The sequence below is a fragment of the Bacillus rossius genome, chromosome 1 (genome assembly GCF_032445375.1).
Source record: "Bacillus rossius redtenbacheri isolate Brsri chromosome 1, Brsri_v3, whole genome shotgun sequence".
In the NCBI taxonomy this organism is placed as follows: Eukaryota; Metazoa; Arthropoda; class Insecta; order Phasmatodea; family Bacillidae; genus Bacillus; species Bacillus rossius.
In genome coordinates, this window is record NC_086330.1 from 85562696 (window position 1) to 85590263 (window position 27568).

General features: G+C 38.1%; 1 protein-coding gene across 2 annotated transcripts in view; it reads right to left on the reverse strand.

Annotated features, from left to right (window-relative positions):
- LOC134538920 (G patch domain-containing protein 1 homolog) overlaps window positions 1-27568 on the reverse strand; it is a 138251-nt gene that overhangs the window by 59997 nt on the left and 50686 nt on the right. For both annotated transcript variants that reach the window (XM_063380535.1, XM_063380544.1), the window contains exon 5: window positions 3689-4193. In XM_063380535.1, coding sequence (XP_063236605.1) covers window positions 3689-4193 — 505 coding nt within the window. The remainder of the gene's footprint in view (window positions 1-3688; window positions 4194-27568) is intronic.

A 27568-nucleotide genomic window follows, 5' to 3' on the forward strand; every position in this document is an offset into this window, starting at 1 on the left:
TTTACTTTCCCGGAACATACACTTATAAAATCATTAATTTCCTGTTTCATACGTTTTTACGAAGCGGAAAAGTCCTAAAATTGACAATTTTTTTTGTTAGATATATTCCTCCTGATAAATTACGTTTTAATTAATGCTTTCATTTAAAAAACGTTCATTGTTTACCTTTGCAAACGTAAGAAAATAACTTTATCGCACCATAGATATGGATAGTATCAGGAAGACTGTGCACTTCGCTAGTAGCATCTATGCCCAGCATCAAGCTAGACTAGTGGCGCAAACTAGCAATGATTATGAAAATGGTGCACGCGCTTTAACAAGGCACGGATCTCATATTTTGTGCATTCATTAATCTTTGAAGTGAATATACCTGTTTGTTATTGTTTTCTTATGTTCGGCTTGTTTTGTATTTTACGTTTCTCAAGTTAAAATTGTATTGAAATTGTTCTGTTGCATAAAGTTGTTTGTAAAATGAAACAAACAAGCAAAAATTTCTGATTCTCTATTTACAATAGCCTAATTTTTTTATTTCTAATTTAGGCTTGGAGACTTTCCCCCCCCCCCCCCCCCCCCCTCAAGAAAGGACTTCAAACATTTTGCAAGGCCACTGTTTCTCATGTCAGCTTTACTTGATTATGGACTGTATTTTACATTTCTGGTGTTTTTTTTTATATGTATACAGTCAAACCTCTATCTATCGTTTTTCAGGGGACCAACAAAAAAATTCAGTAGATGCGGACATTCAATAGATGTGGACTTCACTCTAAGAATTTTTAAAAAATATTTCAACCTCAAAATTAGTGTCAGAAATATATCAGTTACTTGTCATTAAAGTTAAATCAGTTGAAAAATAAATAAAAATGAAAGTATTTTACTTAATTCAATTTACACTTGCAAAAAAAAACATACACAATAAATCTACACGGCAATTAAAGTCTTTTTCAATATCCTGAAGTCTGAAATATGTTTACTCATGTCATCAAATGTAGAGCTGTACTGAAGAAGCCGATTTTGCCAATATTTAGTTGAATCAGCATTTCTGCCGACTTCCGATACGCTTGTTAATTTTCAGCCGATATTACTGAAAAACGAGAGACTGCCATAACCTAAAAATCCACGAGTATCGTTTTCACTTTTCGTAGTAGTACTGCATTCTTTCAGATCGCATTATTTCTTCGCAACATGTGCCAAACGTACATATAAAAATTTAACATCCTTTTTTTCAACAATGTTCTTTAATTTTAATATGTCATAAATAAATACATTACCGTCACGGTAAATATACTTCTGGGTTGTTACGGTAACTGTAGTGCAAATGTGGTAGCTATCGTGCTTCTGTAGTAATTATGGTATCGACAAAGAATCTTTAGTTCTTTCTATGGTAATTATCTTAGGATAACAATTGGGTTTGTACTGTAGTTATGGTACATCATCCATATTTCTTCGTAAGGTGTTGTTCATTTGTCTTTTCTTCATATTTACGTGCTCCATTACTTGGCTGCAGATTTAAGGTGATTTTTACTACTGAATACTATCATTACTGTTTTTATGACGGTTTCTTTCTAAGAAATGGTTATTTCTGCAAAATCTTTATGGTTAAACGATCATCTATTATAATTTATAGTGACGGGACCACATATTTTGTACGATCAATGCGGACAAAACGATAATTCCAACATCGGTACAAGCGGACTTTTTTAACCTTAGTTGTATGGCAATATTGCCGGGACCGTAGAAAGTATACGATAAACACGGACAATCGATACATGCGAGTTCGATAGATAGAGGTTTGACTGTATATAATGATGAATTCATATATTTCATTAATATAATGCAATTATTTACACATTAATTATTTAAGTTTAATCTGACATTGTGCTGGTATACTATATTGAATTTATATAGTTTAAAACTAATTTATGTTATTTGTAATAATTGTTACTTAATGGGAAAATATTTTTCCCTGGAGTATCGAAAGTATCGAAGTATCGAAAGTATCGAACTGAAAAAACAATACAGAACTGAGTATCGAAAGTGTGGTATCGTCCCACCTCTACATAATATGTTTTAATAAGATAAATTAGCTTAAAAATTTTAACACAGCCCTCTTACTTTTAAATTATTTAACCAAAAATATAAAGATACAATGTGTATAATTTTTTATTGTACCCACAGCACGAATAACATAGACAAAGTACAAAGTTTCGGATTTGAGGCATTCCTAAATAAAATTGATTGGTGCTGTTGTAGAAAAAATATGACATTTGAGATATCAAAATAATTTATTACTGAAATTTGTTTAATGTGTTACATATCATCTTAGACCTTTCACGTGACATTTTCAGAAATGCCACAGATCAACTCAAGGAAACAGCTGTGTTACACGCCAAACTTAATGTTACCACAAAAATGTTTAAATTTCATGAAAATCTTAAAACTAGTGGTGCACCGATATGACTTTACCGATTACCGATTCGATTACCGATTATGAGAGCAATAATCGGCAGATACCGATTCAGTTACCGATTATAATGAACAAATTTTTTTTTAAGTGTAATAATGCACACAAAAATTTTTATTCCCATGTGAATTTAATAACAAGATTAGGTAAAATTGAGAATACAGTTATAATAACAGTATAAAAATATATAAAATACACTATTAAGTCATTGCAAAGTGTAAATTAAATTAACTTCTATTTAAATATTTGTTATTGTAAACAACTTGAACTACAGTGTAATAATTGTAATATATAATGGGTAAGTTTTTGTTGCGGAAAACTAGCATTATTATCGACTATCACTTAAGGTTGCATCAAGAAATTACCGTTTAACAATGTAAACATGCTGCTTTATTTTGATCACTTGAGTTTAAAGAAAAATGTTTCCACACTTCATTTTTTTTCCTCCCTACTCTCCATCTAACTATAATTATATAAAAATGACTAAAAACCAATTCTAGCACATGTTATTTTATTTATGTTGACTGAATATATAAAATTATAAATACTTTTTCACTTTTCACGTCACATACAAATAACACAACAACGGATAATGTTACCAAAGACGCCCATAACGAGTTGGTAAAATGCAGTGATAAACTCTAGAAGGTATCGGGACCACGATTTTGAACCGCTACTACGACTCGAAAAGATCGATTGTCATAGAATCCACTGCAACTGTTTGTGGTATTTTGATTGCGTGACATCTATTTTACGTCTCTGGCTATAGGTAATGAACAAGGCCACTAAACAAACAAAAGACGAAACGTAAATAAACGTGTAGGAAAAATGTATTTTTTATTGTTCGAGGCAATGAGATTTATTAAACTTAACGAAATATCTGTAATTATGATATGACGGAGTTAGATGAATTTTGTAATATATACAAATATTACGGTATTTCGTCCTAAAATCTGTAACAAAATATTACACGGTAAAAACGTACTTAATTACGCCGGGACGTAAATAATTGGCAAAATTATCGTTAAGATAATCGCCGATTACGATTAATCGGTAAGTACCCATAATTGCCGATTACGATTCATCGGTATCCGCATCGGTGCACCACTACTTAAAACCACAGAATTTGTAGTTTTTTTTGCACTTCACCATTATTTGGGGTCCATACTTATCACTATCAACTGCCAAATACAGACCCCTGGGGTCAGGTCTGTAGACTGCACTCACCTGCCTCGCCTAGCTTGTCGAGCGTCAGGAACTGCTCGTAGCGCCGCTGCTTGTCCGGCTGAGCCGCAAAGGGACGGAACTCAGCCGTGCTCGCAGGCGCGAGGCCCTCTGTCAGCCTGGCTGCTGCTTCTGCTAGCCGCCGTCGCTCCTGCTGGTCGTCCCCACGCTCTTCCCCGACCACCACGGCACGGTCCGCTGTGCCCAGGGCCCGCCGTGCAGGTGCCGGGCCAGTCGCCGGCTCGAAACGCGACGCGCGCGTACGGTGACAAGGCTGGTAGTCCGGAGGCAGGGTGGGCGGGGGGAAACGAGCCACGCGCTCCAACTGCCGCGTGACTGCCGCCACGAAGCCCTCCAGCACGTCACGACCGGATGTGCTGACTGTGGGACGGGACCGTGCTGGAGCGTCGCCGCTCGGAGCAGCATCCAGGGCGAAGTCGTACTGCGACATGTCCTCCCGGCCATATATGTCCTCATCGTCCTCCTCCAAGGCACCCACACCGAAAGCCTGCCACAAAAAAGCCATCCTCACCAGACATCTCCCAGACCCTTAAGTGTGCTATTTCCTGAGCATTAGACTGACATCACGCTAATGTAACCGTCGGGAGGTCTCACACACATCAAGTCAAAGGTGTCAACACCACTTGTTATGACATGTACACGTGGTGAAATTACAACATGTTAGCTGGGCTGTGACTGAAGATCTGTAAGTAAGAATGTGATTCTCAGTTGTTAAAACAAATACAAAAATTAGGTCACGTTACTCTTACAATTCAAATTAAAAATATCCAGCAAAGCAAAAGAGAGCAAAACTAATCAGCCAAAAATACTGCAAATTAAACTGAACTTCAGCAGAGAATCAGTGGTGCCTACAGCAAGTGTTTGTCAGTTCAATGCTCGCTCAGGTCCGTAACACGGGACACTTCAAGCAACAACGAACATCACAGCAGCACAAACCTGTCCAGTAAGAATTTACACATTACTAAGAGATGCAGAAGAGTATTAGAATCATAGCTAAACAGCTTATGACATGAAAATACCTTCAGCCAATAACATAAAAAAGGTACTTGTGATACTGAGAGACAGAATTCTATCAACTGTGGTTATAAATAAACCAGCAATAGCTTAAGTATATTTTTATTTTTCCCTTTACCATTTCCTCTATTAAACAGCAAAAATTTAATTTGTTAAACTTTCCAATCCTCACCGATTAACTAAACTTAAGACCTTTTATTTTGCACTGCCTTTGGTTAAAGATCACAGAGCACTAAGAAAACCTCAAATTTAAGAACACATTAAAGGTTTTATTGAATTAAGGATGGCCTCATGTATCAAATTTTTACAAGATCTAAACAAAACATTAATTGTGACTTTTTGTATTCAGTTAATAGGGTGTATGTATCTTACAATTATCTATAGCATCCTCGAGTTGCTGTAACTCAGGATACTGTAAACACAATGGTAACTGTGAAAACTATCACATGAAGACAAAAAGCATTATAGAGCAAGGAAAACTTATTTTCATTCCAGAACACCAGGCACCTAAATGTCAAATAAAAATTTCCCTTATTTAAGGTTGAAGGCACCAAATGGTTAAAACAAAATCTCCCAATAAAATCTGTGATCAAAATCTGTAAGGCAGTGGTGTGATTTTAATAACTGTTTGAGAAAATAGCTGCACCCAAAATTTATACGTTTTTCAAAAACATTAGTTGGTAAAATTGAAATGTATTTTAAACTATTCAAGAGTCTCCAAGAACTAAAAGACAAGAGTGTCTTTGAATCAATAGTGTCAAAGATTTTGACTTAAAATATAGGTAAATATTTTCTAAGACAATTTTAAAATAGTTGATGAAATAATCTACTTTTTCCAACTACCTGAAGATACTTTTGTACTGTTTAAAAAGGTTGTTACAAGCTCGGGATTCCGAAATTCCCCGACTTTTACAGGTTTTCCAGATCTGACATAACAAATTTCTCTGACCTTTCACTCAAGAACAACCCTGCAGTGCCGATTGATGTTGACGATTTTTCTACACGAAAAGAAGGTTGTACGAGCCATTCAAAAGTCCTATTTTCATCTTAAAACATATTCATACTAATGAAATTAACAATTACATTATAAAATCTCATTTTCTTGGAAGAAAACACTAGAAAAGGACTTCAAATGCACCAATATGTTTTTACTCTGTAAAACTTACACTATTTAAATTAATTTTTTGTAATTCTGTAGGAAAGCTTTTTTTTTGGGGGAGGGGGGGAAGCTTTTTTATCCTCTTGTCGCAGGTTTTACTAAGGACACAAAAAAACCCTAACAAGGAGGAAAAAGGGACGTTTGCAGGTGGTTATGAAATTAGTTGCTAAGTTAAATTCGATCCAATAACAATTTATTGACAAACTTAATAACACCAAAAGGAATTGCATTGATTCTCAAACTGACATAACACTTAAACAAGTCAGGTTCTCGTGGAGACGAACTGCTGTGGTAAGTTCCCACTAGAACACAAAACGCACGAATTAACGCTACGTGCTCGATTCCTGAACAATTAAAACAAAACAAAACCCTTAATTGTGGCGAGCCGTGCGCTCGTCACAGCTAACGATCAAAACGCCGTCAATTTCAACTACTAAGGCTATATACCATTTACAAAGTTACAAGGAACATACCTAATCTCAATATTATTCAATGTTACACGTAATGTAAATACAGATAGTTAATACCAGAGGTTACAAATATATACACGCAACTAGTCGTGTAATGCTGTCAATGTTTATGGGTAGGTTTTCGTTACTCTTCCCCCGGTACCATGTGAAGCTCTCTCTGCATTCCCGTAGTAACGCGTAAGTTCGTTATCTTGTTCACTGTCTCTTGTGGCTACGATTCTTCGTTACCGGCAGTAGAGTTAGAGTCCAAACTGTGTAGCGATCTGGTCGCGATAGTGTCCTGATAGTGTCGTGATTGTGTCAATACTTCCGCTCGCTCGGCCCTCACGGAGTTTGCTAATGCCCGCCCTCTTTGCCCTTGTGGCTGAACCGTCATTTTTAGTTAATGTTCGTTCTGAAAGATTTTATGCTTACTCCAGCGACGCTTCCACTTGAACTGTCTATATCCTGGGTTACAACTCGGAGAGGTCTCACCCAGTCGATGTCTTGTCTGTCCTCGGGCGGCAGCAACTCCGCGGCGATTGACGGTGTAGGCCGGCGAGCGGTGTCGGAGCAGCGAAGCAGCCTGCCGGCTGGATGTCCCAGTTGTTCTGCTTATCGATAGTCTGGGCGCATGCCCTTTTATACTCGCAGGCTTCCCTGACGAACTGGAAGAAGAATAGTCTCGTCTATTCGGGGGAAGCCTGCCCAGCTCACTGTGTTGCAGGTGGTATGCCGTGAAAAGTCAGGGGTACAATACTTTGCAAGTATATGCAGTTACACACGTTACACTCTGACAATTTCCAATCAATCAAGTTGTTTGTTTACCAGTAGTTTACCACTCTTATTGGTTAGGTTAGCTTTTTTATATTACAATTACTGTGACATAATAATCTGTTGAAATAGGTTGGCTACATTTAAAATACATATTTTAAAATAGTAAAAACAATACTTTGAATGCATTTCAACAATTAGTTATGAATTACCTATCATAGCTAACCTAACCAAACCAACTACAAAATTTGATGTCAATACAGTACTGCTATGAACGCGACACGTGCCAGGTTCGGAATTGGTTGGCGGCTCTGCCAGGCTACTGGCGTCATGCGCCGTGTCGTGACGTTCACAGGCGTAAGGCATGCCACTCATGCCTGGCTGGAATACAGGGGTCGTCGCTACCCCCTCCCGCTCACTGCTCCCCACGCAACGTCCTACCTCGGCACTGTTATCTATATCTATAGCTGAGTGGCCTTGGGAATTCCGTGAGCTGTCGCGTGGAGCAGTGTGAATTGATGCCACCCTTCTGGACTGTTCAGGCGTCGGGTCGGCCCAGGATGACACGACACATCACAGCTGCTCTTGTCGGTTCAAGAAAAGCGCCTTGCAGGTACTTAAACCGAGACGCTGACCTCCGGGAGAGTTTTGTGAGGAGTGCAATGAGGGTTCCGCGACATGTGCCGCGTGTGTGCTGCGAGTGCCGCGACAAGTACAGCAAGAGTTCAGCGACGGAGTTCAGCAGCAGGTGCCGCGTAAGTTCCGCAACTGAGTGTGCCGCGTAAGTTCCGCGACGGAGTGTGCCGCGTAAGTTCCGCGACGGAGTGTGCCGCGTAAGTTCCGCAACTGAAAGTGCCGCGTAAGTTCCGCAACTGAAAGTGCCGCGTAAGTTCCGCAACTGAGTGTGCCGCGTAAGTTCCGCAACTGAGTGTGCCGTGTAAGTTCCGCAACTGAGTGTGCCGCGTAAGTTCCGCGACGGAGTGTGCCGCGTAAGTTCCGCGACGGAGTGTGCCGCGTGAGTGCCGCAATGAGTTCCGAGCGGATTCCGAGCAAAAGGAAGTGCGACATCGGCAAAGAGGGCGAGAGACCTCCCCTTTGAGAGTAGTGCAACGTGGAGTTCGACAGGATGATGAGAGTGCGGCGACTGAGTGGCACGAGACTGTGGGTGTGGACAGGCGCAAGGTAAGGGGCGGACCACTGTTGAGCCTAGCTCCAGAGAGGAGTGCGAACTGCGGAACTTGACAGAGATTGAGTGACTTGAGATTTAAGTACTAGTGATTTGTGATCGGACATTTTGGAGTACAATTATTTATTATTAATGTGGATATTAGTAATTAATAAAACTGTAATAAGACTTAATTGGAATATCCTATACGAACTCAATAGTTCTCCACACATAAATCGTAACAGTACTGAAGTAGGAACCACTCAATACAATAATGAGTATAACCAAATTTGTAATGTACTTTAAAATACAAATAATATAAACTACATTTATTTCATGTTTGGCTGAGGTTACCAGTTTCACAAGTTGAGGGTAGATGATTTTGAAAGTTAGTTTAACAAGTCACTAACTACATACCGACGTCCTTGCAGATTTGCTGATTATGGTCATGCACTCTTCTAGTACATTATGGGTTTTTTTTCTTTCTTTCCAATTGCTAAATGATTCCGGTGCCATTTTTCCCCACCACCAATATCAAAACATGTGCAGTCTGATTTTTTGTTTCGTATATTTTGTTTATTGTTAACACATAAGCCTTACCTACGGATCCAGTCCACACAAACATTGGAGAAATCATAAATATATTTTAGTTAAAAATACTTCAGTCTTGATCTCCTTACCACAACCAAAAATTATTTATTGAAAGTTTATCACAAGTGATGAAATTAATCTGTAATTTTTTAATATCTCTTCGTTATTTTACCACTATTAATCAGCAGAAGCCGGTATATCGAGAATTATTCCAAATAAATTCATTGTTTGATTATTGACGATACCGGTCTATCAAAATAAAAAGTTTCAAAGTAAAATCTCTGGTAAAATTAACACAGTTTGAGATCGAAATACTTGTTTGCAAATGATTACAGTGAAACCTCCTTAATACAAACCTGAGGAGACAAATTTACCCACTTTGTAATAACGAGGTTTGTAATAACCATACCTTTCCATAATGTGTACATTACATATGTCAAAACAACAACAAAAAAAAGCACATATTTTATTATTGATTTTGAAAATATTTCAATATTTGTGTATAGTATATACAGTTGAAAAACAATTTACATAATTATTAAAAAAATAATATAATAAGTATTACAAAACTACATTTAAAAAATTTGCTTAAGTTAAACATGGTTAGACGTAAAAGTAAACACAAAATGTTTTACAATTTTGAATGACATGTTGCTAAATATTATTACATATCTAGATCACTGAGAAGATTTAGGTAAAAAAAAATGAACTAATTTTGGTCTGCTTTTCATTTTTTCTAATACACTTTGAACAAAGCCACACAGTTGGTCAAAGACTTTGATTGTTTCAGTGTCAGCATCGCTGCACTGTATTACTGTTTCCAGAGTATTAAGAGCTTGCAAAGCTTTAGTTCTTTTGGGCAATGCAAGTGTTGGTGGCTCTTCACAGTCTACGGCTTCTGTGTTAACATCACCATCAGTGGTGTCACAGTCTGTCAACGCAAAGTCATCTGGTGTGGATGATGTAAGAAGTCCGTCATCTATTTTTACAAAACTGTTAAACTGTTCCGTGAAATTTAGCTTACTTTGAAGAATTTCCCATTCCTCACTATCTACACCAGCACTGTCGCCAGTATCACACGAAAAAGGCCAATTGAGGCAGAACTGCCACTGGGAACACGAATGGTGGGGCTGATACTACCAGGGCTGCAGTCCTCTGTAGCAGATGATAGTTCAGGGCCTGAAACTTCTTCATTGGTGGCTACTGCAGGGACTAACTTCTTGAAACAGTTTTGAATCACTGTAGGTTGAATGCTATCCCAAGCCATACAGATGTTTCGAATAGCATTCAAAACATTCCATTTAGTCAGCTGTTTTCTGGCATCCAGGCGACGCACAAGAAATTGGACAAGTCTCTTTCGTTATATCTTTTTGACATTATTATTAATGCCTTGATCAAGAGGTTGCAAAATGCTGGTGGTGTTGGCAGGTGAGTACATCAACTGAATGTTGTCCAATTTCAGTGATTCAGAAGAATGAGATGCGCATCTATCTAAGGGGAAAAGAATCTTTCTGTTCTTGACAGCCATTTTCCTATCCAACCGCAACAACCAATCACGAAAGATTTTAGATGTCATCCATGCATTTTGGTTGGCTTCGTATTGGCATGGGAAATTTGTGACTCCCTTGAAGCAGCGTGGTTTCAAAAACTTTCCTATAACACTATAACCAACGGGTTAATTTTGTTGCTGCCATCTGAATTGCAACAGAGTGCAACTGTGATTCGCTCCTTGCTCCTCTTGCCACCATGGCAGGGCTCCCCTCGATAGGCCATAAAAATACACCAGTTTCATCCATGTTGTAAATGTCTCTAGGACTGTACTAGTTGATGGTATTTTTCGATGTTTCCAGCCACTCGTCAACTTTCTGGTTATCTACATCTGCAGATTCACCACACACACTACAAAAAACCAAATTGTGTCTTTGCATAAACCTCTGCTACATTTGCTACATTTGAAATCATCAACACCACTTTTCAATGCCAACATATCAGCTTTTTCTTTTATCATAGGCCCAGAGAGAGGCAAATTTTTGGACCGTGATTGATTAAACCATTCAAGCAATTTCTCTTCTAGTTCGTCATGCTTAGCACCACACATACGTTTTCGTTCTTTCAATCCTCCTCCTTTTTTATGGTGCTCTTTAATCTTTGATTCATTTTTCATTATTGTTGATAGTGTTGACAGTGGAACATTAAACTCCTTAGCAATAGAGGTTTTGATTTTTTCACCTAAGTTTACTTCCCTTATTAGCCGTAACTTTTTTTCAATGGTTAAATCATTTCTTTTTCGTATATTTTCCACTATAGGTAAGGTTCTGCGAAGCTTCGAGAATGTTGAATCTGAATCGAATTTCGTGTGGTTCGACGAATCAAATATTAGGTTGTAATTTATACTAATATTATAGGGTAACCTCTTATGTGTTTCGAAGCAAAATGAAACCCCTTGAGTTGTCACTCTATAATTGTATTTACTTATATGATAGGAATTATAGTTACTATATTAAGTTTATATGGGCACCACACTTTAACATTACTATATTAATCATAAATGTTTACTATACTATAAGTAATTTTCCATTGCGGCTTATGCCCAAGGTTACCTATTTTGACACTGATAAACTAGGTTGCTTATCCATGACTCATTATAAATCAAATAAAATATAATTTATCTATAAAGTTATGTTGGGCACAACCAAAATCAAAAGTTCATTTGTGATAAATAATAGTATTTAAAGTGAATAAAAAAATTAACTAACTCAGTTACTTCGGAGTACACAAGAGTCTTTAAATCGGGACCACTAGGCGAAATTCAAAATAATTATGTTGTGCCATAATGAAAACCAGAGAAATAAATTACTATGCCGAAACAGTTAATAGGAGGGGCTCACCGAACACAAAACTTCAGTACTGAATACATTAGACTTTTGGTACCTTATATTTCAGCGGATAAAAGTAGCCCCGGTAATTAAATATTACCATAGCATTCGCCCTGGCTCAGGGGCACAACAGTTCACTTATTCAGTGAACTATCAGCTGATAATATAGCTGATACCAGCCACTAAAACTTCCTTCTTCATTTTATTCTCTCAAACTTATATCGTTAACAATCCACACTCCTTTCCATTTTTAAAAAGATCCGCCGATCCATAGACAAAATCACCTTCTCTTAGTCACATATCTTTGCACAACATTAAACATAGAGAAATAAATAAACCCTAAAGATAATTACAATTGAAAGACATATAAATAAACACTGGAAAATAGTTAAACTAAAGTTTCAGTGTTCTGAGATAATTAGTATTATCACAGATGCCGCTCTCGGCCTTAATTCACACCAAAATTACCTTAGATTTGGTTTAATTTAGGTCGTACCATAATTTCAAATTCAAACACTGAAACTTGACATTTGCCAAAAGTTGGTAACACTGAGTTTCGTGACAGTTGAGAATCGTAACGGCTCACACCATATTTCTTCATCCTGGGAGCAGGCAGCTGCTATCAACAAGTGTCTGGTAAACAAACACCCGGCGTCGTGAATCGAGGTGTCTATTACCTCGCTGAAGGTCTCGGGAACAAAGAAGAAAACTCGTTCTGTCGCTGGTTACAAGGTAGGAGTTGATTCTGCAGGGAATTACGAGGCTGCTATCAACAAGTGTGTGGCGGGTACTAAGCAATACCGCTCAATGTGCAGATACACGCCGTCGCTGGACGCTGTTGACCGGGATGCCGTCCAAGCCAATGATAACCACTGATGTCACCACATTGACATCGTGATCCAGGCTAGCGAGGACTGAGGCAGCCATTCCAGACAACCCATGCCTGGATATACCTCTCGGCCGCTCCACCCCAGGCCTGCGGTGGGACGTCATGCCCAAAGCCTGACAGATGTGGTGGACGCTGTCACTGCTGATGCTACTACCCCATGCAGTAGACGAGGATCAGGAAGAATTCATCTCGGTCCGTAGTTCGTCCACGCACTCGTGTACACTATAAACACTCATTAAACTGTAATATATTAGCCTCTAAATGCACCCGCGCTTTTTAACTTTAAGCGTCCAAGTGAACTACCTCGTATAGTTTATTCTCCATTCGCTGCAGACACCGGAACGTAAAAATTCTTATTTACTTGCTACCCTAACTAACCTTAAATAATGGGTAAGCAACCTTGGTTTAAAATAGGCCTACTTATTAAAAATTTAAAATCTTAAATTAAACACACATAATTTGACACAACTCATATTAACCAAAAATATTAAATAAAATAAGCATACAACTACATAATATAGTGGAAATCAGATGTGGACTATTGTTGAGACTGGGTATTTTTTCCCATGTTCATGATAATTTTTACTTGTCTACAACAATAGATAACTATTTACACAAATGCCATTTAGTTATTTTGGCTGAAAATAATTATTTTTAACCCAGCCAAAGAAAGCTTTGTTTTATTACAATTGGTATCATACCATCAATTGAAATAGTTGTTTGTTAAACTTCATTATTAAACATTATTATGTTAGTACATTAATTTTATGGCAGAAATAATAACATTTCCTGGAATTCTGCATATAACAATAAACATTTGTTTCATTATGATATATATATTATATTTACAATCAACTTGTTCTTAGAAACATTAACTAAACTTCAGTGCAGGAACACATAATTAAACTTCAAACACAATAACATTGAGATGCACATATTAAATAAATATTTACAGTGATTACTAGAACTTCATAAATGACTTGCTGGTATATAGGAATAGCACATTCCTGGCCATTAATATTGATATGCACATATTCTAATATTTTACAGTTATTTCTGATTATACTTAGTAATCATAATTGTTTCATTTGGTCTCCCATAAAACAACATTAAATCACATTTTCACATCACTAGCTTTTTAGCATTGTTATTAATTACCTCACAGATATTTAATAATATTTTGTTAATTAACAAATAATAACATTCTACACTCATCACTGAAGAATCTTTTCACATCAAGAAATAGACAGTGAATTACAGTGATTTCAACCTGAGTGCTATCTGTATGATGTAAACAAGTGAAATTCAATGATTAATGTGCATTTTTCTTTCTTGTCAGCTATATTTTTTTTCTTTTCAAAATTAATCTAAAGAGAATTGAAGGTGGTCTCTCTAGACAGCTATATAGCTAATTCTTTCTTCATGTGTGATATCTAGGAATTTGTGGATGAAGTAAATATCCACTTAGATAGGGTAATCCTGTGGGATTACAATCCTAGTCAGCATTATTTACTACTGATTGAAAAGTGTTAGAAATGAGGAATGCCTAGAAAATAGGTAGGTAAAAAGACTGTAACCTGGATCATAACAAGGTAAGCCATTATTTTCAATTTCTACAGTACCTTCTTGTTTGTTTACACACAGTGTGTCAGGGTGTCCGTGTCTACAACAGAACATTGCCTAGGTATACATTAGCACCAATCTACAGCCTGTACTGACAGTGTACATTAAAATTACTTAATTCGTGTGTGTGAACCGAACTATTAGGTGCTGCCAATAAACATGTACATACAGTACACCAGGTTCACAGTACATCCTCTAGGTCTCTGCCTATGGACAAGAGCATTTACTCTCGTACTGAACCACATAAATGCTAGGAAGACTACGCTTCACCTAGCCGAAATCAACTGAGTTCACAAAATTAAAAAAAAAATAACTCAGCTGACTAACACCATAACCTTCCGGTATAAATTCACAGTTACACATAAATCTTATTAATAATTCTAGGCACAATAACAGTACAGTATACATACAGCTAACTATTTTGTATACTCTGATCTTATATATTTTGCACCACTGGTGTGTGGTAGGCCCTTAAATGATTAATGTTGTAGTTTCCCACATTGATACCTGTTGACACTTCCTTTAAGGTGTAACAGTTCTCCCGATGTACCTGGAGAATCTCGTAGGGTCCACTGTAGAGTAGGAATAACTTCTTCATTACATTCGCCCACTTGTTGCTTGTTGGCGCAGTCCTTAACAGCACAAGGTCACCGACCTTAAAACGGTGTAGCTTGCGCCTGGTTTTCCGCTTCTGCCTATTCCTGGCTTCTAGGTGTAGCTTTGCTCTAATTAAATCCTCAATTTCTTCCCTGCTAGGAAGTTTATCCTGATCCGGATTCTCGTCGCAGATGGGTAAATATTGGTTTGGTATCGCCTCCGACCGAACCAGGCATATGGCTTCATGAGGGGTGTACGCCGGTCTGCCGCTCCACAGGATTAACTGTTGGTAATCATTTACCACCATGTCTGGTCCCTGGACTAATGATCGGGGCGTATCACCATCAATCCTTGCTAGTTTAACGCCGTCACATTGGCTGTGCTAGCCAAGGCGGCGTTTGATGATGAGCTGGCCTGCTGCTGTTGCTGCATCTGGCTGCTGTTGGGAGGGATTGGTGATTGCCGCGCAAAGTATCCTTGTTGATACTTTGACGTGGACGAGGGGAAGTTGTGAGTGGGGAAACTCGTCGTGGTGTTCGCTGACTGGACGGTTTCAGCTCCACTGGGAGGGAACACTAGCTGTTGCTGCTGCTCCGGTGATCTTGGCAATCGGTCGTGGTACCCTTGACGTGGTGATCTTGGTCGCTCTGGGTACTCGTACCTGGGAAGCCGCTGTTCTTCGTGTTGCGACCTCTTGTTACGAGGTTGTTCATGGTGGCTCGGCTCGTACTCGTCACCACCGGGATGACTCCATTTCCCGCTCCAGAAGTTCGAGTTATGTATTCGATTCTGCCGGTTGTTCCATTTACCGGTGTGGTGAAACTTCCATTTGGCGGTGTTGACTCGTATTTTGGGCTGTTCCCCGCCGCGCTGCCACTGTTGGTAAAGCGGAGGTGATTTTTGAGCTTGTGCCTTTTCTGGTTCAGTGGTATTAATCCGCCCCTGCTGCTCTAGCCTGGCGAATGCCAGTAACTGTTCTCTAAACTCGGTAATATTCGAAAAATTCCTACCAGTTAGCTGTAACTGGTACTTGTAGGGTAGTTGTCCAAGAAACATGGAAATAAATTCCTCGTCATTCATTGGTAGGTCTAAATATCTGGTACGTTCGAACATGCTCGAGAGATAGGCTTCCAGAGACTTATGTTTTTTATAGTCGAATTTTTCCCCATGCAGCCTGGCTCTTAAGTGGCCCTGTATTCGCACACTCCAGAACTTCTGCTTGAATTGAGTTTGGAAATCTGCGTATGTGTGGGTCGAAGTTTGTATTACTTCCCACCAGTAATACGCATGTTCGCGGAGGGCAGTATTCAGGCATTTATATTTCTCCTCGTCATTCAGCTTAAACATGGCTGAATACTCCTCAAATTTTTTTAAAAACCGCATGGGGTTTTCATTTTCCCCACCTGCGAAACGAGGCATGGCCTCTGACCACTGTCTGGCCGGGTGGTGCATAATGGCCACTTGGTCAAGTGCAGGAGAAAGGCTAGAATGTGCTGCATGTGGTGTAGTAACTGGTGAAGCAGTCTCTGGCACGTTACTAGGGATAGCTATGGGCGTAACTGCGGTAGTGATGGGTCTATCCATCAGGTTGTCCAACCTGAGGGTAAGCATGCGATTTTCCAGATTACCTACTCGCTGTTCTAGTTGGTGTCCTAGTTCGTCCGTTTTGTGTGAAATTTGTGCCATTTGTTCGTGCACCTGTTGACTAGTGTTGTCCAAACTGCAGAGGTTTTGTGCAGCCTGTTGGGCCACTTGTTCTAAGCGTTCTGACACACTGCCTAACTCCTCCTGTATCTTCTGTGTGGTGTCTTGGCATTGACTCTGAAGCTGGGCTAATTTCTGATCAGTGTTCAACTCTAGTATCGTTATCCGGTTGGTTACAACTGATACTGACTCCCTAACTTCCTGCAGCTCTAACTTGAGATTACTCTCAAAGCTGAGGATACTTTGCTGTATGCCAGTCAGTTGTGCAGTATAAGACTCTAGCCTGGCACTGGTTTCAGCAGCATTGACATATAACCTGGTAGTGTTAGAGTCTAATTTGGCATTCATTTCAGCAGCGTTGGCATCTAACCTGGCATTTATTTCAGCAGCGTTGGCATCTAACCTGTCCATGAGCCCCTGGAGCAAGTTATTTAAGTCAATATTGCCACTAGGAGTAGGAACTAAAACTGAGATAGTTTTCAAGTGTTCCTTGGGCTGATCAGATTCGTCTCTGTCCTCGGACATGCTGCTGTCCCTAGATCCGGTATTGCCTCGGTTATGACACCTCCCTCTGGTATTCATGATTATACTCAGCAAAAATTACTTGACAAAATATCGGGCCCCACGTACGGTCGACAGTCTGTAATTTATACTAATATTATAGGGTAACCTCTTATGTGTTTCGAAGCAAAATGAAACCCCTTGAGTTGTCACTCTATAATTGTATTTACTTATATGATAGGAATTATAGTTACTATATTAAGTTTATATGGGCACCACACTTTAACATTACTATATTAATCATAAATGTTTACTATACTATAAGTAATTTTCCATTGCGGCTTATGCCCAAGGTTACCTATTTCGACACTGATAAACTAGGTTGCTTATTCATGACTCATTAGAAATCAAATAAAATATAATTTATCTATAAAGTTATGTTGGGCACAACCAAAATCAAAAGTTCATTTGTGATAAATAATAGTATTTAAAGTGAATAAAAAAATTAACTAACTCAGTTACTTCGGAGTACACAAGAGTCTTTAAATCGGGACCACTAGGCGAAATTCAAAATAATTATGTTGTGCCATAATGAAAACCAGAGAAATAAATTACTATGCCGAAACAGTTAATAGGAGGGGCTCACCGAACACAAAACTTCAGTACTGAATACATTAGACTTTTGGTACCTTATATTTCAGCGGATAAAAGTAGCCCCGGTAATTAAATATTACCATAGCATTCGCCCTGGCTCAGGGGCACAACAGTTCACTTATTCAGTGAACTATCAGCTGATAATATAGCTGATACCAGCCACTAAAACTTCCTTCTTCATTTTATTCTCTCAAACTTATATCGTTAACAATCCACACTCCTTTCCATTTTTAAAAAGATCCGCCGATCCATAGACAAAATCACCTTCTCTTAGTCACATATCTTTGCACAACATTAAACATAGAGAAATAAATAAACCCTAAAGATAATTACAATTGAAAGACATATAAATAAACACTGGAAAATAGTTAAACTAAAGTTTCAGTGTTCTGAGATAATTAGTATTATCACAAGGTTAAAAAGATTCGTGCCATATTTCACTTACATAAACCATAAACACAAACATAATTTCCGTGCGTGCACACTGACAAAGGCACTTGTGTGGCATTAAATGCAATGCAACGAATTAATAATGTGACGAATCAACCATTTTATTTCGCTCTTTTAGTAATAGCTATTCATCTCCATCATAGCGTATTTATTTCCGAAGACGCCAGTGTGTTAAGCCAATGTTTACTCTATGGTGTATATTACGCTATCCCGCATTTCAACAGCAGCTCTGGAAACAAAAGCCAGAGCTAGTTTGCATCGTGCCCACCAGGATGCGCTAGTGATGATAACGAATCATGGCGGACACTTATTTAGGAAACACAAACGGGAATTACGTTAAGGGTCCGGTTGAACAAAATTTTCAATTTGGCACCATTTATAGCTGTAATTTCTGGCATTAAAATATGGTTACTGGAAAAGGTATTCATGTATTGTAGCGTTGCAGAACCCTGCCCTCCAAGATAAAAAATTTTCTTTTAAACTTCTTTTTGTATAGATAAATATAAATAAGTCAATGTTTTTTAGAGTGGTGTGTATGTTATAAGACAGTATAATCAGACGTTATGGATACTAATATATGTTATTTTCACTTGCTATGTTTTTAAGAAGGTATTTATTATTTTATTAGACATTTTCAATCATTACTATTTTTTATGTAATTATTCACAAATGAGCCGCTGTACTAGATTTTTGCCTGTTTAGGCGTACTTTTTCAGGTTATTTCTAAATGATTTTAATTTTGTAGAGTAATTTGTATTATAATTGCTGTTTGTAATGTTCATTAACGTGTGGAATGATTCTAGAACACGATACTGTGTCTGGTGTGATGATTAGAAAGAGAGGCACGAGACCTGTAAGTGTGAGTGAGAAAGAAACAGTGCTTCCCCGCCAACCGAGATAAAGACGGTAATTCCCCCACTGCGTGGGAACTGAGTGATAACTGCTGTCTCACGGTGTGAGAGAGAGAACGAGAATGGGAGTCCCCGATTTCGATGTGAAATTGAAAAGAGACAGATCAGGGGAAGCCCAGAGTTCTGTATGTACAAGGTTTTTTCATGTATTGTAACTTGTTCTGTGATTGGCTTGTATCTGTAAGCGTGAATGAAACGTGCGTGTGATTGGTCGGTGAGGTCATGTAACGTCTACTCCCTGCGTGGAGGAGACAGTGGCAGGATTTCACCAGTCGTCTGCCGATCGCTGCACCAGTAGGTCGCGTTCGGTGGCTTCTCGCAGATGATGTAGCAAGCAGCATTTGAAGAGATAATTTCACGTTGGTGGTCGGAGCCAGGCCTATTCTTAAATTAACCTAATTATTTGTTATATTTCGTTCGGACATAATTAGAAATTACGGCCACCTTCGTAGGCGTTTTGGCTCGGGGCGAAATTCGTTTTCGCCGGGTGCGGTCATGTTTAAGGCCGCACTAATTTCGTGTACTTGCAGTCAAAGACTACTGAAGAATATTATTTTTCGTTAATTTTCCTCGCGCGAGCTACCAGCAGTTTTCGACGGGCAGATGTACGTGTGAAACGAGTGAATGAAACATTGGGTTCAATTCGTCTGTGCATTCTATTTGAAAAAAATAAAAACAACAAAATTACAATCTGCGTTGAACATCTGTTTATTTTTTGTATGTTACGAACCGTTATATTTGGCGCCCGGCCGCGCGGCTTGAATTTGGACACGACCCTGAGATTAAGACGAACATTTCGGCAGCAGAGAAGAAAAAATAAACATTCGTGAAACAGTTGGTGACTACGATAACCTTTAAGGACAAAAAAATTTACGACTAACATTGAACAGTTTGGAAGAAAACGGCGAAGTGTATCCAGAACTTTCGGCGCAGCTGAGCGGCGAATGCGGCAAGAGACGGCGGGCTGTTTCAGCGAGTGAAGTGTTCCAGAGAAACGGCGGAAAGCGGTACTTCGAGGGACAGAGCGACCCAAGGCACCGTGGGACTTCAGGCCTGTCTCAACGCGGGACTTCAGGACCTCATTGCCAGACATCGAGATCGTCACTTCGCGGGACATCGCGGGATTAATCGCCAAAAATAGCAAGTCAAAAAATGGAACTAAATTAATTGGTTGCATTGTTTTTCTTTTGTGTTGAGCATTCAACTAAGATTTGTGTTAAAATTTTTGTAATTTGTATATTTCATTATGACAATTAGTAGCCCAGTTGAGGTAATGGGGTGGTCAGTTTCAAACGATCATTTGTTATTAAATATGATGAGAGAAATGATGCGGGACATGACACAGGAATTAAAACAGGGACAGAATGAACTCGCTCAGGGACAAAAAGAAATCAACAACAAAATAGAGGGAAATTCACAAGAGATTGCTAAGATTAGGAGCGAAATAGCTACACAGATGCGACAGGAATTTGGCAGGGTGGAGAACAAACTTGATGACTTTAAAATTAAATTTAATGAACAGGTAGCCACGTGTACAAACAAAGTAGATGAGTGTGCAAATAAAGCAAATGTAGAAAAATGTGAAAGGGAAATAATAGTGTCAAAAGAAAATGTAGAAAGTATTGGGCATGATGTACATGAGCATGTAAACATTGAGAATAAATGTAAAAAATTCTTAGATGAGGTAAACAGGGAATGTGTGGACAATGTGGTTGAAAAAATTAGTAAATGTAGAGGTAATACACAGGGAATCAGGAGTTTGTGTAAACAAATGAAAAAAGTAGAAATTGAAATGAAAATGTTTTCAGATACACTTAAAGATGAGTTTGCTGAGGAATTGATCAGTGAATTGAGTTTTGCAGATTGCGGAGAAATGATAAAAGGGAGATTTTGTCTAAATGTAAGCAGTAATGTATGAAGATGTGGGTTGTGTGTACTGAATAGGATACAAACTGAAATTTTCGCACCGATCCATGTGATAAAAACTGTGCAGCATGTTCTGAGATTTTTTGTATGGAAGCATGTGTACAGAACTATCACCGAAATTGTAAACAGTTGTTTGTTACGGTCACAGACAGAAGTAAGGCATGGTAAATGTACAGGGGTAATGCAACCTCTGGAAACATTGTGTGTAGACTTCTTTGGCCCACTGCCGAGATGGAGGGGTGGTATCAAAACTAGTTTTGTCGTGTTTGATGTTTTTTAAATTTTTTGCAATTTTTGCCATTTTTTGTAAAGTTTTTCAGAATTTTTTGTATTTTTTGAATTGTATACTTTTTAATAATGTTTTGTATTTTGTAGAGTTTTTGTATTTTTTGAAGAATAGTTATAGTATAATATAGGAATGCACAAATAAGATTATGACAGCAATTTTTTATAAGATTCTTCAAGAGAAGGAAGATAAATACATCAGAGTTAAGGCTGTCCCTGGTCCAGCGACTTGATAGGGAATTGTAGGTTAAAAAGGGTTTTCTACATCTTCTACAATTTTTCAAATAAAAATTTCGTACTTGGCTTGTTTGCTGCAGTTTTACAACAGAAATCATCTGTCAGATTAATATTGTAGAAAAAATATTGATAAGTATTTTATTTTACGTTTTTAAAATTAAGGAAAACCGAAAAAGTGGTCTAAAAAACAGGCTGTAAGATATACAAATATTTAGAGTCTACAGAATTTTTCCTTTTAAAGTAAAGATAAAAAAAGTAAGCGGTGGCATACTGCTAACTTTATTAGAACAAGAAATATTTCGTATTTTGCATTTTAAGCTATTTTTTCTGGCCGCGAGTAGGTTCACTTGCGCCTGCCTTGCGCGCGGGAGCGTGCAGCCGGCTGCCGTGTTGCCATTACTTCGGACCCATCCTCGGCTAACGGAATCCGAACCCACCTCCTCCGTGCCAGTAAATAATCAGCATGGTGCGGAGTACTGTGTCAACGACGAGAAGAAAGCTAAGAACAGTGCTATCAATTCAGAGATGCATGGATGTGCTGCGAAAAGCGAAAAGTTTGAAGAGAAGGTGAACCCAAATTTTTTATAGTTTTAATTATTTCTTCCATTTACTGTAAAGTGTGTTTGGGCAAAACATATTTTGTGCCATAATGTGCTTTACAAAAACTTCCAATTTTTTCAATTTGAATGTAATCAAGTGACGCTTTGCAAACTAAACTATCCTGATTCAAGAAATGCGTTTATTTTTATGTAAGTATAAGTTAGGTAAAAAATCCTCAGCTTAAAAGTAAGAGTAAACAAACAGTTCTACGTGGAAAATTAGATTTGGTAAGCATGAAAACAAGTTAATTTTCAAACGACTTAAAAAAAAGAGGTTCTCAATTCTGTTGTATTGTTTTCATTCACGTGAGTATTATACTGTCCAAGCCAAATTGTTAGTTACAATTAGCCAACTTTTAAATTAATTGCTGCTTATAAAAAATATTGTGCCTTACAATTCAATATATATTATTTCAGTTCCTATGTGTAAGACTTAAAAAATTAACATGGCTACGTTGGGGAATTCAACCCATATTCAGCTGCAAACTTAATTTCTTAGCACCATTCGTTACTCCGTCAATAATTTTTACTTAATTCGTCTACCCTGAGAATCTCAGTGCACTAGCTCTGAGATAGCAAAAATTTGGAGATAGTTTCTCTCTTTCCCCCCCCCCCCCCCCCTCATTTTTTGTTGGAGTTCAAGACAATGTGAACCAAAAGTGGAAACTTGAAACTTGTACCTTAGATAGGTTAAATATATTTTACATATTTTGGAACAACTTAGATCCGCTGTGCGAAAAGTTTCATAATAGATTTCATACTCGCATGCTAAGGTTTACATTAAATAAAAGGCTCAGTAGATTAAGCAGCCGGTAAGTACATATACCATTGTATTATTACATAACATTTTAAGTTGTTCTGTTCTTCGGAGGAGAAAGAATAATTGTAAATTTTTAGACAACTTTCTGAATGTAACTTAAAGATAAATCCCTCATTATTTTGTTTTTACTTAGGAAGCTACATTGAATGAATCCACAGAGCAATGAGACAATAGTTTGAAAATCTTATTAGTTGCCTAAAAATGAGTATTTTATTTAATTTTAGTATACCAATATTAGTCACAAAAAAATGGAAAATGTATAGGGGTGTGCAGATATTCGTAAACACGAATAGTTGCGCAGTTATTTATGAACTATTCACATTCGGAAGTCGAATATCAAAGATTAAAATGGCTAATATTTACAGGCACATCTGTAGTTGCTGGTTGTTACTCAGGTGAAGCCAAACTTCTCTTTTTTTCATAAGATATTATAGTCGTCATTGCTTATTTGCCGATATACAGTAGACTCTTAATCATACGACACTTCACGATTCCAGGTAAAAGCATCGTTATCGTCATTTGGACTAGTTTTGACCATCCCCGATCTAACCTAATAAAAACATTTTTTTTTCTTGAATCCGTATTCAACCTTTTCAAGCACGAAAATAATACACTGTTATATCTAACTATTTATTTCCCTTAATAAATGGCTGTCTTATGAAAAAACACTGATAACCTACAAGTACATGTAGGACCTGAATTGATACCAAAACAAGCCGTGACACGTGACCGTTCGTCTGGCAGATAGCATCTACGGGAACAATATCAGCATTCAAATAATGCAGGGTATATTTCACGCAATGTTACCTCACACACTGTGTGTATGGCAGTCCTCACCGCCGCTATGTGCCCAGTCGTATTGTGACGCTCCGCAAAAACGGTTGCTTTTTTCGTTATGATAATAATACGTGGACGTAAAAATGGCAGTTACAGTTATAGACTCTGGTTTCTACCTACTGATTACTTTTTGGTAACCAATGAACGTTTTAAGATAAACACGTTTTAAATAGCGAAACTAAACAGATTTACATAGAAACACATTTATAAATATACGCGTTACGAGATGATAACACCATCTCTTAGCACTCGCCACCCACGACCGTGCTACCACATTCGTGAAATGTCAGTCTTCACGTGACACTCCTGGAAAGAGATCTACAGAACTATCAGGAGATTGCCGCTACTTTCGGGCAGCTGGAGGAATGTCTGCCTCAAGTGGTGTGGGTATGTACGTGTGAGGATGCCCAGTGACAACACGAAACAAAGTGCTGAATCTCAACAGTGGGCCGTCGACCTAGGGTAGCTAACACAAGCTGGCTGGTAGTATAGTTCTCTTGAAGAGGATCTCAACACACGGCACCCATGAGTGCAACAAGTTATTTTCCAGCCTACTTCCTTCAAATTTTACAAATTCTCAACCCCCCCCCCCCCCCCCCCGTTATTCATTGCGGGCATGGAATTTGGATTTTAATTTTAATTTTAAAAGTACAACACTGCACTTTTACACTTTTAAATATTTATATATGAGAAATGTGCAAATTAATGATGTTTACATTGCTTCAATAGGTTAATAAACATGGTACAATTTTAACTTTGTCTGCAAAAGTTAATATAGTATTACTATTTTCACTACATGTGTTCTGTATTGTTATGTATCTATCTAAGTGAAAATGTAAGATAATTTTTCGACCTTTGAAATTATTCGCAATAAATTTTTAAAAAATCCTGTTCGATTCAAAATTTTCGACCACCAAAATACACTATTCGCACAACCCTATAATGTGGTAAGATTTGTGTAGTGAAATATGTGTACATGTGATATGCATAAGTTTTCTTAACGCTACTACTACGATGTTTTTTTTTTTTTTAATTTAGTTTCGGCAAAGACAACTTTTCAAGAAAATGATAGAGAATGGAAAAAAAATTAGCTATTGCCATAGGGAACGCAGAAAATGATACACCACATATTAGTGTCGTAGGGGACGGCGGCAGGAATAAGAGGACTGACTGACATAGTTTCAATTTAAGTGGAGTGGTGAGTTATCTTCCTGTTTACACCAATGCTTACTTTATAGTCTGTTGTTCATAAAATAAAATATTTCAGTACTTATAACATCCAGTCAAAATGTGCATATTAACTTTTTTTTTCTTTTGAAGAATTGCATTATCAGAGCCGAAACAAACCAACTCTTGTACCTGGGAGTGAAAAGGAAGTATTGCTTCGCATGCGAATTTGCAAGACTCAGAGACAAAAAGGTGAATGAACATCTTTTCTTTAAAAACTATTATACTGTACTGCTGCTAAACTTGTTGGTGTATTCTTACTGCTGGCGCCAGTACCATTAATAGTACTCGTCGATTTATAAACAGACCCTTTTGTTGTGTGTGTGTTGTCGGGACAATATACACTGGCTGTCACTATTTTTAAAAAAAAAATATATATATATACATATATATACATATATATGTGTGTCAATGGTACTGTTATGCTCTTGTACTCTGACCCTTAGAAACATGCATAAAATGTTATTTATCATAAAACACACACTCTTGGACACAGGTAGCTAGGTAACATATATCAACACATAGGGATAAAATTCAGGTTTTTATTATTAAGAATAAAATGGCTATTCATCAGGGACAACTAACATAGGTGTAGAGATAAAAATCAACATTAATATAATTAAATAAAAAAATCACAGAAAAACAATCCTAACGATACTGAACATGACTCGTGGATATGTACTTATGTAAATTAAAACATCAGGAAAATACGTAGCACACATGAATCGTTCACAAAAGTTCGTTAGTGTAAGTTTAGAAAATCAATCAAATGATATTTTTACGGACGCATTCTTACATAACAGAAAAAATGTTTGAAATCATAGCACAATTAATTAGTATGATTACTATTTATGTTTATATTTGGGTTCGTATTTGCCTTGGCTTAACTCAGTTTATATGGTAGAGACACGAAACTTGTACTCCCATTTCACCTCTGGGTATCACAAAATAAAATAATAATTTAAATCTTGGAACTAACAATTCATGACGTAGTTCAGGATAATTGACACCTTTTACGTGAAAACTAATCAGTTTGTAGTCAAATCGAAGTGATTCACGAAGAAATTACATACAGCTGGGTATGTCTATGGGCGATACAAAATGCAAGATCTTTACTTACAGATTTTCACTCCTAATAACATATCCGTCAGAATATGCCCTTATAATCTTACACATTATTTATTTATACGTCGTTTAAGCTCATCCTGAGTGTCGGATGGCATAATCTAGCTAGCTATATTTCAAATTTAAAATAGGCCTCGCGCCTTTGCGTCGGCATCAGACGCCTTCATACAACCATTCTTATTAATTAAGACGTTCTAGACGCCTCACATCTAAAACACGGCCTCTCATTGGCCGAAACCAAAATCGGTTAGCGTAATTTACAATATAAATACCGTAAATAACACTCATTAATACAATTGAAAACACAAAAATGCGGTAAATTTAAAACGAAAATTTCCAACAATGAAAATTTCTTTAAGTAATACCCCGAATAAAATCATCGTTTATTCGTTAAGTTCATTAGTCCTTAGAGGGGTATACTCAATTGGCTGTCCATATAAGTCCATTTCAGATCATAGAGCATAGCTCTCGTAGATATACATAATTAATAAAAAATATATTTAAATAACTTTTGCGGGCGAACAATATACAAATTAAATAATAAAATTTCATAATAATAATAACAGTCAATATAATAAGTTTTTATAAATAATAATATCATTAAAATAAGTCATAACTTTCTGTGCATTATGAAAATAGTAACAGCACAGAATTGCCGCCCTTGTCAATCATATTGAACTGCAATCGTTGACCTGTTCAAAACAGTACAATGTGATTGGCAGTTTACCGTCTCTCTCGCACTATGTACAACGAATAGGCTTGTCGCCTAGCGGCGCGCGCACCACACATAAAAAAAAACTTGGAGCGACTGAGTTTCTTCTTCTCCTCCTTTTTATTTTTTTTTCTATCGTCATTTCGCTCGTTACACCAGACAATTCGCGCAATTTTAATAACTTTGCATCGGGTCGTCGCCGCTAGCAGACCTGCGCTCGAATGGTCCACGGGTTTTCCCGCGCAAAATCTCTGCTGGACCTGCTGCAGCTCTCCGACGGCGTCTACTCCCTTGAGCCGCTCCTGTTGAGAGGGACGTGGGAGGACATACTTACTGTAAGTAGCAATCTCATATGGCTGTAACGAGTTTATGTACATGTGAGTCAACAATATGACGTTCTCCAGGACACGTCACGGGAGTGGACCAACGTCCACCCGCGGTGCAAACGTAATCCACGGTGGCGGCTGAGGAGGCATCGGTACAGCGCCCGACCTCAAAGCGGCCAACACCAACACCTGCTCCACACCTCACGTCGGCGGGATTGGCGAGTGGCGGCTCGCAGTACCGGACACCACGGCTCCTGGCTCCGCGGCGAACTGCGACTGCAGCTGCCGCCCTACCCCACGAACACGTGAGAGGCGGCGTCGGGACGTCTGCGGTGCTGCTCGTGTCGGCGGAACCGCCACTTCTCACAAGGACGCACTCGTCGGGTCCCATCACTGATAGGTACACAGCCG